This window comes from Dysidea avara, chromosome 3, assembly GCF_963678975.1.
Source record: "Dysidea avara chromosome 3, odDysAvar1.4, whole genome shotgun sequence".
NCBI classification, from domain to species: domain Eukaryota; kingdom Metazoa; phylum Porifera; class Demospongiae; order Dictyoceratida; family Dysideidae; genus Dysidea; species Dysidea avara.
The window spans coordinates 49,457,575-49,475,865 of NC_089274.1; the positions used below are offsets into that span (position 1 = coordinate 49,457,575).

Consider the following 18,291-nt stretch of genomic DNA (forward strand, 5'->3'; position numbering starts at 1 on the left):
CAATCAATCAGTGTATGATACAGGACTCACAGAGTCTCAGTTCACCATCTGCAAACTAGCACCATATACACTTTATTGTTAACTGTTGTTTACTTGTGCATTTCCCACAGTTATAACACAATATTCCTTTCTTTGATAAAAACCTGATCAACTGAACACTATTGTCTACTGTATACTGTACCACCCCAAAAACACCTTTGCTGTAAAAAAAAAACGTAGTTTCTTGGCCGTGCGCCTCACTACCGTGAGTCTTGATAGGTGACATACTAGTAGCTACTAGTGGTGAAAACTGATTATTGCTTTGCTAGTAGCTATCACTGAACAGTATACCACTAGAGTTGTAAATCGAGCTGGTAAAGTCTTGCTGTAAACACATAGATTCGTGGTCAGATTTAGGTAATGAAATCACGTAACACTTAGATAATTCTAAGTGCTCCTCAAGTTTAAAATATTCTGTAGGTGATCTTTGATATATGCAGTTAGTTTGATGTTTTTAAGCTAGTAAACCATTTAAGATAATGCCTCATTTTAATAGTAGGAATATATTGATATATATAGCATCCACAATAATTTTTAAGCATACATAACAGTAAAAATAGCAAATACTCATTCCTTCAGTCTTGTATGACATAGTCATGTAATTATGGACTTGTGGCTGTTCACAGTGACACCAACAGTAAGTAGCAGTGGCCACCTAACCTGAGATGGGAGGAGGGGTATAGTGTTTGAAGTAAACACTTCTTTGTGCTGTACATTGCCATGATTGTCCTCCAAACAATTAAAGTAAAGAGAATACTTCAGTGTGTGACAAATTGCCAGTGAATAGGAAAACTGTAGGGATTTTTGTGTTACTAACTATGGTGGGGTCTGGATCATACTAACTATGGTGGGGTCTGGATCATACTAACTATGGTGGGGTCTGGATCATACTAACTATGGTGGGGTCTGGATCATACTAACTATGGTGGGGTCTGGATCATACTAACTATGGTGGGGTCTGGATCATACTAACTATGGTGGGGTCTGGATCATACTAACTATAGTGGGGTCTGGATCATAGTCCCCCTTGAAATGTAAGCTGTTGTGCCAAGATAAAATCTGGAAGCAATCTTAGAGAAATGGTTGAGATTTGTAAGCAGTAGGCTGAAAGGACAAAATTGAAAAATAAGAACTATACATAATTATGTACACACAAGACCGGCTCATTTTATTGCATGGACTGAATTTAATTTAATTTTATAGTGGACTGTAGTGGACTGTGGTGGACTGTGGTGGACTGTGGTGGACTGTGGTGGACTGTGGTGGACTGTGGTGGACTGTGGTGGACTGTGGTGGACTGTGGTGGACTGTGGTGGACTGTGGTGGACTGTGGTGGACTGTGGTGGACTGTGGTGGACTGTGGTGGACTGTGGTGGACTGTGGTGGACTGTAAGAAAGAAAATTAAAACTAGTTGGATTGCAAGACAATTTTAACTCAAATAGTAGATCACAAAATTGAAAATTTTTGAAAATGGTCTCAAATTGGATCTTGAGGTACTTTTAGTCTTAGTCAATTCCCTGTAGTAATATTGTAAAAGAGTACTATATTAATGTATCACATGCCAGGTCAATTCCCTAGTAAGTTCAGTGAGGTTGTAAGTGTTGAAGAAAACTCTGAGACAGCAGTGCACTGACCAATTTGTAATTAATGTCCAGTACATTAGAGTCACCCATAATTATTTTATGATCTTCTCCTTAGAGTTTAGGAATCTACAACCACATAAGCACTTTTTACAGAGATCACATGATTTGTTTTTTTTTGGTAGGCAAACACAAGCTGACCTGTCATATGTGGCTATATGAGTAACCACTAATCAGGAGAAAATCTATAGAGGGTGCACATGTGCCCCTTAACTCCTACATGGTATAGATAGTTGTACTCTTATGGAACAGTCAAGATATCACAGTGTGGTCATAGGCAGATAGATCTAAGGGGAGAGGGACAGGCTTTTCCCCACTCTGGCTCTTCACTTACCCCTCATTGGCATCTTAAGACAATATTCGCACAAACAACACACAGTGAATTCCCTGAAGTACGATGTTATCTGATAGAGCAGTCACTACTCTAACAGAACGGTCACTACTCTAATAGAGCATTCAATTAAACTATATTATCTGCCTCAATTTGATTTTAAAAAGCACTGAGTATATACACTTAACCATCAAACAGGCAGAAGAAGAACTAATTTCCTAGGTTAGCACATATGTTTCAAAGCAAACACGTAGTTTTCAGAATATATAAATGTCCTTCATTTAGCAAGCCATACCAACCTAAGTTATGAGAAAGAATAACTTTGTGTAGCTACCATGGAGTTACATTCTTCTCCTCCTAGTGTGTTTATCCTGTCCCTCCTAAGTTTCCTGTGTTCCCCTAACAATGTCTCCTAGATCAGCCTATGATGTATATGAGTGTAGTAGGAATGTTTGTGGTTTCCCACAGAAAAAAGACAATCAAAACAAAAATAACTTCACCATTAATTTTCTTCATGACAGCTTGGCAGTATTCATGACAGCTTGGCAGTATTCGCTAGGTATAATCAAGTCCCATGCACAAAGACAAAGTGATCTGAAACCTTACAAGTTTCTTTTGATTTCTATTAAGTGGTCATAAAGCATTTTTGCAACAGTTCAGGGTAAATTTCATTTGTATACGATATTATAAAGAAATAATTTAGCAGTTGTGTTTGGTTAGAATTTGGTGGGGAAGCAGAGTCACAGCTGAACTGAATGACTGCCTCAGGAGAGAAAATTGTACATGTAAGATAATCAATGTATACCACTGGCTAGGAAACAACAGTGCAGCCATCAGCTAAAATTGTACAAAGTGATTCCCAAAATGGTGGAGCACAATGCAGCTAATTTACTCTAACCACAGGGCTCAGTGTGAAATAAGTGTGGTTACTAAAATGTTCACAGTGATTAGTTATTAATCATTACATTCAAACAACAAGGACTGAACTAGTTTAGGAAAAACATCACATCTAGACAAGTCATCAGGACCAGTAGCCACAACATTGTTATCCCAACATAACCTGAGTGTAGAGGAATGCCAAATCAGGGATGAAACATGGATATTAGTATGAATGTTCTAGTTATTAGAATACAGTTGAAGAATTTAAGGAAACTATTAAGAGCCTTCTGTAGATCCTTCCATCAAATGATTTGCTACTGTAAAATGTTGTCTGCCATTACTCACTGACTTTAGTGCTGCCAAACTTATTAGTGAGTTAGGACCCTGCTGAAAATTTCAAAGGGGAGTTTTCCTGAAACCACCCTTACTAGAAAGAGGATTATGTGATGACATAACCACCTACATAATTTTTTTTATCATAATAGTTTGGAATGCTACAAGAGTTTTGTATGGTGTAGTATTAGTGTCAAAATAGTACAGTATTTTGGTAGATACAGTGTAATTTTTTTGTGTGCGGGTGAAGCCAGGTGTTGAAATTACAATGAGTCGCACAATTAATTTTTGATAGGTGATGGAATATTTATGAGGGCAGTATAAATAAATTAAAACTGCACATCGATTAATTTCCAAAGGGCGATGAATATTTAATAGCCCTCGCCAAAATTAATATTGAATCGACCTCTTTAAAAATAATTTGCAGCCCTTTACTTAATCATACCGCCCTCAGAAATATTCATTGCCCTATGGAAATTAATCAATGTGCAGTTTTAATTTATTTATACTGCCCTCATAAATATTCCATCACCCATCAAAAATTAATTGTGCAACTCATTGTAATTTCAACACCTGGCTTCACCCACACAAAAAAATTACACTGTATCTACCATAATACTGTACTATTTTGACACTAATACCACACCATAGTATTGCACAATATGATACTTGTAAGAGGCTATTTCCACAACTGAATGTTCTCTCATAACCATATACCACCTCTGGATGACTACTGTTAATATCCTCTCTATATTTTATATTGTCATGATGGTGATTATTATCATGATGGTGATTATTGTCATGATGGTGATTATTATCATGATGGTGATTATTGTCATGATGGTGATTATTGTCATGATGGTGATTATTGTCATGATGGTGATTATTGTCATGATGGTGATTATTGTCATGATGGTGATTATTATCATGATGGTGATTATTGTCATGATGGTGATTATTGTCATGATGGTGATTATTGTCATGACAGTGATTATTATCATGACAGTGATTATTATCATGATGGTGATTATTGTCATGATGGTGATTATTATCATGATGGTGATTATTGTCATGATGGTGATTATTATCATGATGGTGATTATTATCATGATGGTGATTATTATCATGATGGTGATTATTATCATGATGGTGATTATTACTACACAATGTCATGCCTTTTTACAACAATACAGTGAGTTAATTAATGTTAAAAATTAGATGAAGTAGCTACACATATCATAGAATTAGAGGAACAGTTCAGTAGTAAAAATCAACAATTAAGGTCTTTAGTCAGGTGGCTATTGTACATTACAATTGACTCTTGATTCTTCTTCGTTGCTGCTACTGTCACTGCTATCATTATTTGGTATCAATGAAGGAAAGTTGATATTAGCATGAAATGGAAGGAGCATGGGTGCACCTCCAAGGTTCCAACGAAGTGGCGGGATTATTGGTAATTCATTCATCATTACATCACTGCCATCAGAATCTAATAAGAGCACATCATTAGGGTAACTGTGATACACATACTTGTAGCCAGAGGAAGTTGATTAAGTTAAGATAATATATTTACACAATATAACACAGCATAACTTCATAAACCTTAAGAATTATTATTTACACAGCAAACTTGAAGCTTAATCTTAATGAAGAAATTTGATCTAAATAATGAGCAAACAAGAGTCAACCCCACCAATTCGCATTATAATATTTGACACTCGCATGAAATAAAGCAATTATGGCAGATATTGTTCAACCACCTCTAATATTCCCTTACCTGACAGACAATCAAGTGTCACAGTACCTAATGATCCTGATATATTAGATATGTCATGTGAAACAAGATTGTTGTCATGGCCACTGTTGTCATGGTCACCATAGGAACTGTCACCCCAATTAGAGCTCCCTACTTCTCCAATCACTTCTTGTTCTTCTTCAGTTTCCCAACTACTGCTCCTGTCATCTCTGCTGCTGTTGCTACTATCATCTTCCTCCCCAAGAGTACCATAAATGTCCTCTAGATTGATGGGATGTGGATGAGAGAAGAAGGAATACGAAGGCGAGTGTGGATTACTACTGTCACCTTCATCGTCTGCCTCTAAGTCATTACTTGATTCTGACACGTCACTTTCCTTAGTTCCTTCACCATCACTTTCCTCTGAAGTGCTCGTGTCCTCAGAACTGTCTGGTCCCTCATCAGCATCATCATAGTTGCCACTAATTTCATTTAACAGTCCTTGAAAGAGTTGTAACTGATCCACAAATGAATGTAACATCATTTCCTGTGTTCTGTCACTACTACTGTTTGCTGGGTTGCTGTTATTGTTTCTTCTCTCCATGCTCCGGTTCAACCGACTCACCATGGTACTCAGTCGCTGTTGAAGAAGTGCTAATCTTGCATCTTCTTCAATCTCATCATCATCGTCGTCTTCCTCTGACTCTGATTCTGACTCGGCAGGAATCTCCTCATTGCCACAGCGACTGGTGTTATATGAACCACAGCTCTGACACTTTAGTCCAATGACATGGAACTGTGTTGTGGTAGTCTAGACAACAACACATAACAAGTCACCAGCAGTGTACATGGAAGTTTAGGAGCCTTTACAAGCAGAACACCTACCTACCATGGTCCCAGCCACTTAAGATCAGCTAAGGTATTTCTCAACAATCCATGCTTCAAGTATTATATATTACATAACATATACACATTATAATAAAAAGTAAACACTCAGTAGGTACCAGCCTGAAAGAATCAGTAGCAGCACCTGGGAGCTGCACTGACACATCAGGGGTGGTTTTAGGGGGGTTTCCAGAAACCCCCTCTGAAATAGCGTAAGAAACCCCCTCTGAAACCCCCTATGATTCGTTTGGGTGATAAAAAAATTACAAAGAGTTATATATACTGGGGTGGTTCATAATAGGGATCGGGGCAAAAACTTTCAAATCTCTCTAATAGAACACACGCTGAAAGCAGCCTTCCGGGCTTTGGATGTGTTTCAAAAACCTTCCAGACCTTTCTCTGGTATTGCAAGGACTGATTTGGAAGTATAAAACACAAGGGAAGTGGTTTTCGGAGTTTTTAAAAATTCCAAAATCATCCCAAATCTCCATCTTCTTCTTATTTTGTGAGTCTACAGCCCACAGGAAGTAGATATCATCACTAAAAACATATGGCGTATTTTAAAATCATTCCTACCCAGGTCTGTGTGGTATTAAAATCTTTGCTTTCTAAAGTGATTGCGAGATATAGAGCAAGAGACATGGCTTGAGATGACATTCACTCGCAAAGCCATAAAAGCAAAAGTACAGCAGTTAAAAAAAAAAAAGAAGCAACGCACAGGACTAAAACTCATCAAGATGTATTAAACTAAACATTAAACATAAATGCTACTCACTGAAATTAGTTTCTGAACGTTTTAGAGTTCTTCAACTCATGTCAGTGAAGGGTGTGTGGCCCATAGCCCGTCACTGAAACTGCATTCCGGGCACTTTCCTAAGGGCTGCTACAACCGTTTATCAGTCAAGAATCGACGTAACAAGCCTCGTAAGTTATCAGAAATAGTGTAACCCTTCAAACCGAAAAGGGTGTGTGTCCCCTTTGTACGCGATCGAAAATTAAGGGCAGCTCCGAAGCTTTGGAATAAAGAATTTTCGAAAGAAAACAGTATCACTTTCCAGTATATGTATCAGGCCTAATAAGCTACCGAAAATTTAATTCAGAAGGTTGCTATTGATGTTCAACGTGGCAATGCTGCTTCTGTCATGGCAACAATACCATCATCACAGCATTGGGCAGAGTTTGCCTCTCTACCCATTGTTTGAGCGTGAAGACCTTCTCTTTTATTATTATCATCATCTTTTATTATTATCATCATATTAAACAAAACAAAAAACTCCCATCATAAAAAAACAGAATTAAAAAGAGGGCGTGTCTCCTCCGTACATTAGTATTAATTTAAGGAAAAGGGCACAGTTTGTACATGATCGAAAGATTGAGAGCAGTTGCCTTAAGGATCTGCACGAGAAAAGACTAAATAATAGCTACAGATAGCTACTTTTTACAGATTGGTAGGGTTTTCCGGCTATTGTGTGATTCAGGAAGAAGATATCGAGCTAAAACTAACAGATATGGGTATAATGCAGCAGAATACAATCATTTACGTGGGTTTTGAAAATTTCAGCTGGTTTTGAAGGTTGAGTAGAAATAACATTCCTTTATATACGTTGTAACAATACCTGGTAACTTGGATTCAATATCATCCTTTATTAACAACTAAATGGTTCATGAAAAATTTGTCGTCATAGGATGTAATACTCGAAAATATAAGAGTACCCCAAATAGAAAAGCGATGTGACGTCATTATGGAAAAGGCTTATTCCATAAGACTGATCATGAGTACACACTCTACAAGTAGCTAGTAGACAGATGCTTGAGTATAATGGAGCAAGCCTTCATATACTATATTACTGCACTATATATTACTTCAGTACTATATTACTACATGCAGTGAACACCAGCCATAAATTGTGTTGGCCATGTGCATGGACATGAAAAAATTTCAGAAACTAGGGGGACAAAAAATTGTAAATTTAAACAAGTAGAATAGGGATCAAAGTTATGATTCTGAAAAAAAACAAAACTGCATAAACAAGAAGTAATAGGAATGGTGATTCTGCTGATTCACAAAACTGCTTAATACATCAAGCCAAGCAGCTTGATTTGTGTACATTGAATTTAAGATTCCTATTTCGGCTTTTTATTTGAACAGTCGAAATAGGAATCTTAAATTCAATGTACACAAAATCAAGCTGCTTAGCTTGTGGTGATGTATTAAGCAGTATTGTGAACCACCATCCCTTGCAGTTTTTTTTTCAGAATCACAACTTCGATCCCTATTCTACTTGTTTAAATTTACAATCCCCCCCCCCCTAGCTATATTATGGCCTTTTCTATTGGCAAAATTTCATACTTTTGCCTTTGAAATCATCTTAACAGCATTGAAAACCACGTAGTGACCTTTTTTTTTTTGGTCTTCAACTTACAGCTAGGCTGAAGTTTGCAATTCCAGAGAACCTGAAAGCCCCTCTGAAAATTTCTAGATCCACCCCTGTACATAGTTGTACAGCTAACCAGGGACAAGCACAATTCACATTATTAAGTAAACTACACACAGATATGCAAACACAAGTGCACACATACACTACACACTGACAGACATAACACACTTTCTTTCACTAACTACCCCATAATGACTTGCTAACCTCATGACAATCTTGACAAAGCACCTAAGAGAGACACAATTTACCTCAGTCGTTAGGCAATAAGTTACTCACTTTGATAGTGAAGTTACGATACCTTCTCGGCATTGGCCATTCCTTTCTCTCCTCATCAAGTCTCTTCCAATGTTCAGTCATGTCCACCATACTGGTGTTGCACAGTGGACACTTGTACAGGCTACAAGTATATACAGTAATCAACACAAGCTACTACATTATGCATAACAGTTTGTAATTTTTGTCATACAAGAAAAGAATCTAAAATTGTGACCAGGTTAGCAAAAAGGCAGAACCATGTGAAGGATCATTAAATTCATTTTCATCATTGACAAAAATGTCCCTATGATATAGCTCAATTCTCACCAAATTTCAAAAAATGATTTATCCAATGTATCGTGCTTATCTAGTATAGAGCCCAGGCATTTAATTCTAATACAATCCCATAAACCAACAGAAAAATCCTGCTACTCCTTTTAGCAGCTGCTGTTGACAAGTTATTAGTTGTAATAAGCCTTGCTCTACAAATTAAGCCATTGTATTCTGGTACACATCTTACACTAAGGTGGTGTCCCCTAGTAGAACCAGGATCACCAAAGTTGCACATATCAATTTATGAAAAAAAAAAACCACAGCAAGTTGACTGACCCATTCTCCAGTAAGTTGCCATAACAACCACGATGTAGATAGTGGTCACATGGCAGACAATATGGATTATCTCTTGAGGAATGAACATCCTTCAAATGACATCATGTGATATGAGGTAATGTAACTATACCACTCACCTCCATACAAACTGGACACACTGAATGAGTAGCATTTGACTTGCACTATTATAATGGAGAGCAAATAATAGCAATATAGGACCCTGAATGCTGCAACTAGCTAAATGCATCACATCGACTTTACAGGTCGTATTGTCTTGAATAACAGCTATTCTTGTATAGATGTCTGATCTTTGGAAGTCAGGGCCCCAGTAGGGTTGATTTTCAAAAATAATTACCAGTTAACTGTACGGCAGTCATAGTCTCTAACAATTTTTGTGTTACGTCAAAATGGAAAGTAAGAGCATCACCCTCATTTTAACATACCGACAATAAGGATGTAACATGGTAGTATTAGTCAGTATAAAAGGACTCCAAGGAACACTGCCCTTGTACATAAACAACACCATATTGGATGGGATAAAAAGTTGTTTATAACTAGCTAGACCACAAGTTGAGACATACTGGTACTAGTTAACATAACCTCTATTGAAATGTGATTATACAGCTGTCAAATGTTCACATTAACAGGCCTCACTTTAATTGTTATAATCCTTCCTGAGTACACAAAGGACATTTCATACCTTATGTGCCTCACGAAAAGAAGTTAACCAGCAAAGATTACACTTGCTACAGTGAAAGTAGTTGTCTCTCCCGCCCACTCTGTAAGAGAGCATGTGATAGCAGGTGCTAACTAAAGGCATGCTTGTCATATGCCACCTGCAGATGGTACACTGATCACAATGGAACTGCTGCTTGTCTTTGTCATCAAACAGTCGGCAGTGTTGACAGAAGTAGGCTTCACTGAACACAGTGGAACACTCAACACATTTATTGGTAACCTGCACACCAATTAATTTGAATCTTGCATGATAACCAAATCTTACAGTATTTATACAACAAGCTAGAGATACTGATATGAACTCTAAATACAACACAAGCTAAACGCATACCTCTTGCAATTTACTACAATTTCGACACTGAATCGTTTCTACTAGTCTATGGTCCATTTTATGCTCTTCCGCCTCGTCGTGGCATATACGACAAGGATAGACTCTGCCGCAGCATGGCGCCTACAGGTACACCAATTCAAAAGCTCCGTGTATATTAGGTACACTCACCAGTAGAGAGCAGCCTCGTGAGTAGTGACTACACAGTGTACGGTAAGCTGGTGTGACGGCCGCCTCCGCCATCTGGCCTTACTAGGCAATAAATAGAATATAGCGTGCACTGGTTAGAATCATATCACACTATTGTTTCTACCATGATTCTACAAAACAGAATTGTACACAACATGGAAATGTACATTTAAAAATTCCACATTCATAAATACATTCATTCTAAGGACAAGTGTCTAAAAAGCCCCTCAATTGCTCCATGGCTGATTCCTCCTTCATCCAAGGGTGTTCCTCAACATTCAACTCATCCAGGATATTGGCAGCAGCTTCTTCATCATCAGCACGTGTGTCAAGAAACTCCTTGACCTCGTCAAACACAAATTTCTGATTGTAATATTCCTGCAGCTCAGGGTTGAGTTCTATCAGAGAGTCATCAAGATGTGGGGTAGCTTCCCTTGATACTGGTGTGCTCTTGTGTGCTACCACAAGTGGGCTAGCAGGTCGAGCTTCAGCAGATAGAGGGGATAAAATATTGTCTTCACTTCTTGCTTGCTTCATTGGTGCTACTTCTTCGTCTTCTTCTTTGTCCTCTGAATGTGAACGACGTTTCATAATGCGAAATGATTTAATCTTATCTACAAAACTCTTTGTTCTCTTAGCTGGCTGCCCAGGTGATCCTGATTCTTGTGATTCTGCTCGCATAGGTGGTCTCTTCTTTGTACCGCCCTTCTTTTCCGGCAACCTAACAAAATGGAGAAGTATATTATAAATATCAACAGCAGTGTTGTATGGGTAGAAATTGATGGGCATACACTGTATACTGCACAGTGTTGGCAAGGAGTGATAAAAACAAGTAATGTTTTCACAGAGACAATGAAATGGAGATAATTAAGGTTTTGTGTATGTAGTGAAGAACTAATGGAGGTGACACATGATCACCTCTGCCAATGATCATCACAGCTCAAGCTGTGGATTATTTGGCCACCAAAGACATGTGTACCATATTTCCCAAAATACTGCGAGGGGGAGGATTACTGTGCCAGACTTCCAGTGTTAGGAAAAGAATTTCATGCTATCACAAACAGGCCTATATAACAACTAACAATCTTGAACCCTTGAAAGTATTAGTCTTTACAATATGTCACATGTGCCTGTATACAACAGCACTCACTCAACAGCTGCCATGTGTACATCAATGAAGGAGATCCACTGCTTCATGTCTTCCTCTGTACGTGCAGCCTGTAGAGCATAGAGAAAAGCATCAAGAGTAAATAATATAATGAAATTAATCATTAACTTAAGTCTTGATACCAGCAAACTACACATGAACATGTTTCATCAAATTTCACCTTGGATTTTATGAAACAAAGTGCATCACCTTATAATGACACAAAATATAATCTACAGAAATTTTCAAGATGCTTGCAAAAGACCATTGGCACAAGTGAGCACTCTCGTGATTGAATTAATTACATAGCCTAATATGGAGCTTGCCTTTGAAGCCGTGTTAAAAACAATTCCTGGTGGAAATCAAGTCATCGAACAGTTTAAACTGGTTTCCCCCGACTGTTAGTGTAAGCAACGTCAGTGCATACAATTCTGTGACGAGTTCAAATGTGGTGACCGAAGCATTGGCTGTCAGTGCCCAGAGTGTCAAAAATTCATGTTATGGAACTGGCAACTTAGACAACATGTGGTGGTTTCAGTGAAGCCAAACATGCTGCAATACCGATAAGAGTGATAAATCCGCTAAAGAAACGTGACATACATGCTGACTCTGTGTGTTGAAGCAACACGTAATTTGAGACACCTTCGAGAAGAGATACTGGAACAACTCAGTAAAGATGTAGTATCCTTTGATCTACAGGATACTATGTCTCCTCATCACAGATTCATTTTGTAGATGGAGATAATATTAAAGAAGAGTTGCTATGGATTAGAGACAGTGGGAAATCTTTGTGATGCGAAGGAAGGAGGTATGTGGCTCAGTGTGAGAGCAAGTCAGTGATTTGTCTTGATGGGGATGATGAACGTGAGCCCACACCCAAGAAAGTCAAGAAGTTGAATGTTTGTGAAGAAAAGGCTAAGAGAATAGAAGAGATAGCTGTTGAACTAAGGAATTCTCACAAAGACAATACAACAAGATACAGTGTAAGCTATGGGCTGAAGCCATAGATTCAGGTAAACACAAAAAGAAGAAGCAACAGTAGCCCACCAGTAGGAACAGTGAAAAGGCAAAGACAGCCAAGGCTGAGGATTCTGCTGTGGATACCATGGCTAGTGTTTTTACAAAAATGGTGGATTCAACATCAGCTTTTAGTCAACCTTCTGTTAAATCACAGGATGGGCCAGAGTCAGCAATGAAAGAGAGCCAGGACAGTAGCAACAGCTTGGGAACTTCTCCTGGAAAGATGATTGATTATCAATCTAAATTACTGAGCCAAATTGACCTGGCACATTGGATGTTTGAATGTGGTGCAATAACCACTGAATTGAAAAGCGAAGACAGATGCTACTTAATCAGTTAGACTCTTTATGTCTGTGAACATATTGTGCGCATGCATGTAATCATGTATACAATGGTATGTTCCTTCACTCAGGTATCAATTGTACATGATAACCACATGTAGTGTGTGTTGTTTTTCTTCAGTACTACTGTCATTGATCACCACTTGTGCTGTACCCAGCATGCCTTATGTATCTGTTACAGTCTCCCTCAGTCACAGAGTTGAATGCCATCATAATCATTAAACGTGGGTCATCTGTTACATCATAAGCTACTTCATTTTCCTTCAGGAATGCTTTCACTTTGGCGAAGGACTCTTCCAGTGGATTATAGTCTGGACTATAGGGTGGTAAGTAGCAAAGAATTGCACCAGTACTTTGAATTAAAGATGCAGCATGGTGTATGGATGCATTATCCATTACCACTGATCTAGGGGTCTTCCCATCAAATGGTTGCGAGAGTGGGACCAAACTTCAGGCAACAAAAGTGGTAAAGATTGCACCATTAATGTTGCCTTCATATATATCCACATCCTCCATCCCTCTAGCTGACATGGCTGCAATGCAGGATAATCTTTTCCCTCGAACAATTGCAGGGAGTGATTCCTCACAGGTGGTAACCAAATTTTCTGTTCTCACTTTGCCTATCCGAGCCAGTTTCATCAAGCCATATAATCATATCTGCTGATAGGTACCGAATTTCTTCCATAAACTCGGCTCGTAGAGAGTCGCTTCTTCACAACACGACTTGTCGAAACTTTTCCCTTCAAAATCCTAATCTTCGAATAGTTCGAAAAATAGTACTTACACTTTCCTGTGTGCCTGCCCTCTCAAATAGCTCGCCCTGTAGCTTGCCTAAATACATTTCTGGCTTTGACATCAATGCATCTGTAATCACATATTCTTCTACACTTCCCAACAGATGTAAAGGACCACTGCTGTGAGATACTGGTACAACAGTACCATACTCTTGAAAGCGATCGAGTATCCTGTAAATCGTAGAAATGTGAATGTACAGCAGATATGATATTTCTCTGCAGCTTAATTCCTTGTAGTGATGTAGCCATACTACTCTCCACCTCAGATCTAATGGCATGGCTACAGCTATATAACTTAGCTACCATACTGTACACGGTAGCTTGTTCAAATAATTGAGCGCACTTCAACTTATATTTAGCACGTGATATTTAGAGAAAGCCACGTGACGCTTTACGTTTTCGCAAGCAACTTAAAATCTTCTGTAATGATCTGTTTTGTACTGTGACTATTGAGGCTCATGTGAAATTCAAAACAATGGTATGAAATATTTTCAAAACCAAGAAAGTTGACAAAGGGGTTTACGGACACACATATCACATACCACACTATGCTCAAATTATGCATACATGAATGTACAGCTGGACACATCGTACTCACCAGAGTGTGAATACGTTTTGTAGTCATGATATCAAAAGTATGTCCAAAACTAGCAAACGAGGAAGGCTTCACATCCGCACACTAACACAATAATAGAAACATAGTGAACCATACAATGATAGTGAACCATACAATGATAGTGAACCATACAATGATAGTCCTACCAAGTTAAGGTCAATCTCCCCGAGACATCTAGCTTTCTATAATACCAACATCATCACAGCACACATTGAGGACACAACCACTCACTGAATCATCTTTATAGTAGTACAAATGAGGACCCTGTAGCTCAAAATACCTTGACTTCCAACCCTAATTCATACAGCAGTAAATGTCTAATACAATGTCTTAATTTCACTTACACGAAATATCCTGCCATGTTTGTGTAGGTATCCACTACATTCAATTGGTACTTGTGTAGGACTTATTGGCATGATAGGTCCCTGTCATGAGAGACTTCATCATACCGTACTCTGGCGTCAAGTTGGCGCACTACTTACGTCTGCTGCATCAAAATCCGTAGAAAGATAACTAATAGTTGACGTTGGCCTAGTACCGTCTGTGGTTGGGGCACTTTGTCTTCGTCGTCTAGCAGTGAAAAATCCTGCACTAAAACGGGATGGTGTCCTGGGCGAAGACGGGCTTTGAGACATCTTGTGACTTCTGTTTTCGACAAACAATCAACAATTATCCTTTTCAGACCTCATTAACTATTCATTGAATGTTAATAAGTCATCGTTTACTCCACGGTAACCATGTTATAGATCCGTACCTTACAAAGCAGCTGTCAAAATTCCCTTGATCAACAAGTTCCGATTCTGGAAGTGAGAAATCACACGCTTTAAAATTAAAACCCACAAGTAAAATTTTTGCAAACTGGGGAGGTATAATGAGCAACAGGCGAGCACAACATACAGCCAAACAAAGAGGTAGAGAGGACTAATCTTAGTATTTGACAAGTAAATAAAATAATTTGTGCTATACTTTTCCAGGTCATGCTCCTCCTGCTAATCTCTTTGCCCTTGGTGAGTGATCCGTGTATGAAGAATATAGTATGTGTGTGTGTGTGGTTATGTTGGGATTACTTTGTTGATTCAGGTTCAAAGCCAAGTGGACCGCAGAAGACTTTTGTTGTGTCGTCTGAAGGGGAATTAAAACCCTCCCCCACCCCACCTCCTCCCAAACCCAGTGTGGTCCTAGCTCAGAGTCAAGCTGCTGGGATGCCATCTGCTAAGAAGCCAAAGTTGTTATCAGGCACCCCATCCTCCATTGGGCAGCCATCACAGTCAACTGCTGGTGGATTGTTCTCCAATCCTATTAGACTGCCTCAGCAAAGCCAGTCAGCAGGTAATCCTGCTAGTCGTACTGGTAAGGGTCTCCCACCCGGCCCCAAGTCAGCTGTGCTGCCATCCACCTCATCCCAAATAATGCCCATGGATGGTAAGGCTGATATACCATAATATTTATTGTATATGGTTAAATTTTTGAGGGACAAAATTTCACTATTATATGCAAAATTTGTAAAACAAAATCCAGCTTCATGTATTGGATACATTAAAATTTTACCAGTTAAATTTGTCCCTCGGAAAGTTTTGGACAGATTATATTTGTGTGAGTAAACTTGATGTGATTTTGTTGTAGTCAAGACAACTGAACTGGTTGATATGGTTACTAAGACATGTGAAGCTGATGACGATGTTAAAGCAATACGGCTTATTCTCGGAGCTCTAAAACAATTGAAACAATCTCGTATTAAGCCAGATACCAGTCTTATGGCTTCCATAGCAACCATTGCTAGGTGCTACCCTAGTCTGTTTACTCCACCTGAGGCAATTGAAGTGAGGCATTATTCAGAAATGTATCTTCAAATATGTTCCATTGTCAGGCAATGGTGTCCATATTGAAGAGGGAGCAGGCATTGGTTTTTAAGGCACGTGCTAATCCTCAGGTGTATGCATTCACTGCTCAGTTGCTAGTGTATGCATTAAAGGACTCCAATGATTGGCCGAAATCTGTAGCTAAGGTAATATTGTTGTGGTCATTATTTATTGAGCCACTCATATTGAAATATGTGGTGAATTGTTTTGTATAATCATACAGTACTACTCAGTACAGTAGTACTGTATTAGGGATCATGGAGTTTGTACTTTGTCACAAAAAAAATTTAACCAGAAACCAGCTACCTCACAATACCTTCGCCAGCCCAAAAGTGTCTGCAGTATGACCCAAAACACTTGCAATAGGTTACTATAAAATTTTATTATTTTTTCAGTGGAATGTTCTACTGCCTGACTGACTGACTTCCTTCAGACTAGCATAACTCAATAACAGCAAAGGTCTCTCAAGTTCCTATGGATACTTATACATGAAATTGACAAGGAGGAAACATCCTGACCGCCTGGCAGACTCCTGTAAACGTTAGAGCGTAAATTGGATGGCTGCAGGTTCAAGGCTGTCCAGGTCCAGTCATGGATTTTTTCTCCACCTTTTCAAACATAAACAGACTGTAGGACCAGGTGTCCTACTTATGCTGTAAGCCCTTAATAAATAAAATGAATAAATAAGTAAAAGGTTAAGCTTGATTTTTCACTGTTGGGCATCGGTTTAACTTGACAGGTGCCTTTGTGGCTGTCCTCCTTTTGCGTCCCATTTCTCTTCGCTGACAACGCAATGTGTCAATTCACGGTAGTGTGTGATAGTGTCCCTATGTGATAGTGTCCCTAGGTTTGGAATTGGAATTGTCCATATTTTCAGATTAATTGCTGAGGTACTTCTCATACTGTTCATCATTTGTAATGCTGTATAACAGGCTGAACAGGCTGAACATACAAGACGCAAGTTCGATTACAGACTAGCGAAAAAAAGTTGTGAAACAATGAAGGACATCTACACCTGCAAATATACTAGTGGAAATTCAATCCCTACTTGTTTGACTACTTTTTGTTACGATTCCTTAAAATTTCTAATTTTTCCTTGTATATACTTGTTTACTTTTTGTAACATTATTATGACTAGTGAACCTGCATGTACTGCATCTAAATAAGGAATGGCACCATAGACTTATTATCATGTAGATGCATGCCCCAAATATCAATTACTGGCTGAAAAGTGAAGTGGACATTACGCTTCGTTTTCAGCCCTCGTTATAAATGACGAAAAGTGCCTCTACAATCACTACAGGTGATTTCTGCTACAAATGTAGGGAAGCCATCACACACTAGCTACTGCAAATTGACACCTTGTGCTGTCAGCATGGATAAACAGGACACAGGTAAGCATGCATTGTACATACTGTGGTATGCCAAAAGGCACCTGTTGGGTTGAAGCGACATTGAAAAGTAAAAAAAAAATCGAGCCTGTATCCTTAGCCGTTATCGAGTTACGTTTGTGTGAAGACATAGTAAGTAAGTCAGTCAGGCAGTAGAAAATTCCTCCTTATAAAAATAATAAATTTCATAGCAACCTATTGGAAGCATTTTGGGTCATACCAAGAGTTCATAATATATATACTAAGGAGAGTATCCTACTCTCATATACCCCTGTAGAAAGGCGTATCGTGAAGTTATGACGTAACGACAAGATGTCATGGTTTGTGACGTACAGGAAGCCGTAAAAGTGCAAGAATCGTTAGCATCATTTCACACTTGCGACGCTCAGGATAGCCGTATTCGCGAATGGCCTAGTAAGAAATGCCTACGAAGTGGTCTTAACCCATGAAGGAACGATTGTAGTTGGGTGAGAAACGCTTAGAGCTGGAGTTAATTTGGTTGCTAGCGACGTTGGTAGGCACGCGTTCAATCGATACCATGTTCAACTAATGACATCATTAATTATACAAAGAAAAACGGACGAACTCAGAAGTGTTACATCATAACTTCACGATACGCCTTTCTACAGGGGTATATGAGAGTAGGATACTCTCCTTAGTATATATATTATGAACTCTTGGTCATGCTGAAGGCACTTTTGGGCTTGACTAATAGTGCCAAGG

The 18,291-nt window shown here is 38.7% G+C and overlaps 3 protein-coding genes across 6 annotated transcripts in view; 1 reads left to right on the forward strand and 2 right to left on the reverse strand.

Annotated features, from left to right (window-relative positions):
* Positions 1-4,407: 4,407 nt before the first annotated feature.
* On the reverse strand, positions 4,408-10,531 carry LOC136251461 (uncharacterized). Its single transcript, XM_066043912.1, has 10 exons — positions 10,383-10,531; positions 10,215-10,334; positions 9,982-10,103; positions 9,846-9,924; positions 9,283-9,327; positions 9,146-9,234; positions 8,558-8,678; positions 8,486-8,509; positions 5,001-5,769; positions 4,408-4,712 (listed from the first exon to the last, which is right to left on the reverse strand). Exons 1-10 carry the CDS (start codon positions 10,452-10,454, stop codon positions 4,522-4,524), a joined length of 1,632 nt encoding a protein of 543 aa, XP_065899984.1. The 5' UTR covers positions 10,455-10,531; the 3' UTR covers positions 4,408-4,521.
* Positions 10,496-15,229, reverse strand: LOC136251463 (pleckstrin homology domain-containing family A member 1-like). 3 transcript variants are annotated; one of them, XM_066043915.1, is made up of 8 exons: positions 15,073-15,229; positions 14,801-15,010; positions 14,663-14,743; positions 14,550-14,612; positions 14,465-14,500; positions 14,301-14,381; positions 11,551-11,618; positions 10,496-11,121 (listed from the first exon to the last, which is right to left on the reverse strand). In XM_066043915.1, the coding sequence occupies exons 2-8, from the start codon at positions 14,951-14,953 to the stop codon at positions 10,602-10,604; spliced, it is 1,002 nt and encodes a 333-aa protein (XP_065899987.1). In that variant the 5' UTR covers positions 14,954-15,010; positions 15,073-15,229; the 3' UTR covers positions 10,496-10,601. The 3 variants fall into 3 exon arrangements, with proteins under 3 accessions (XP_065899987.1, XP_065899988.1, XP_065899989.1); XM_066043916.1 differs by having other exon boundaries at positions 14,801-14,963; positions 15,073-15,192; XM_066043917.1 differs by having other exon boundaries at positions 14,801-14,963; positions 15,078-15,176.
* The window catches only part of LOC136251457 (integrator complex subunit 1-like), a 32,907-nt gene continuing 29,687 nt past the window's right edge, over positions 15,072-18,291 (forward strand). The window contains exons 1-5 of one of the 2 annotated variants that reach the window (XM_066043908.1): positions 15,072-15,229; positions 15,293-15,325; positions 15,399-15,740; positions 15,942-16,138; positions 16,186-16,323. In XM_066043908.1, the coding sequence (XP_065899980.1) occupies positions 15,190-15,229; positions 15,293-15,325; positions 15,399-15,740; positions 15,942-16,138; positions 16,186-16,323 (750 nt within the window). In that variant the 5' untranslated portion in view covers positions 15,072-15,189. The remainder of the gene's footprint in view (positions 15,230-15,292; positions 15,326-15,398; positions 15,741-15,941; positions 16,139-16,185; positions 16,324-18,291) is intronic. The other variant, XM_066043907.1, reaches the window with a different exon arrangement.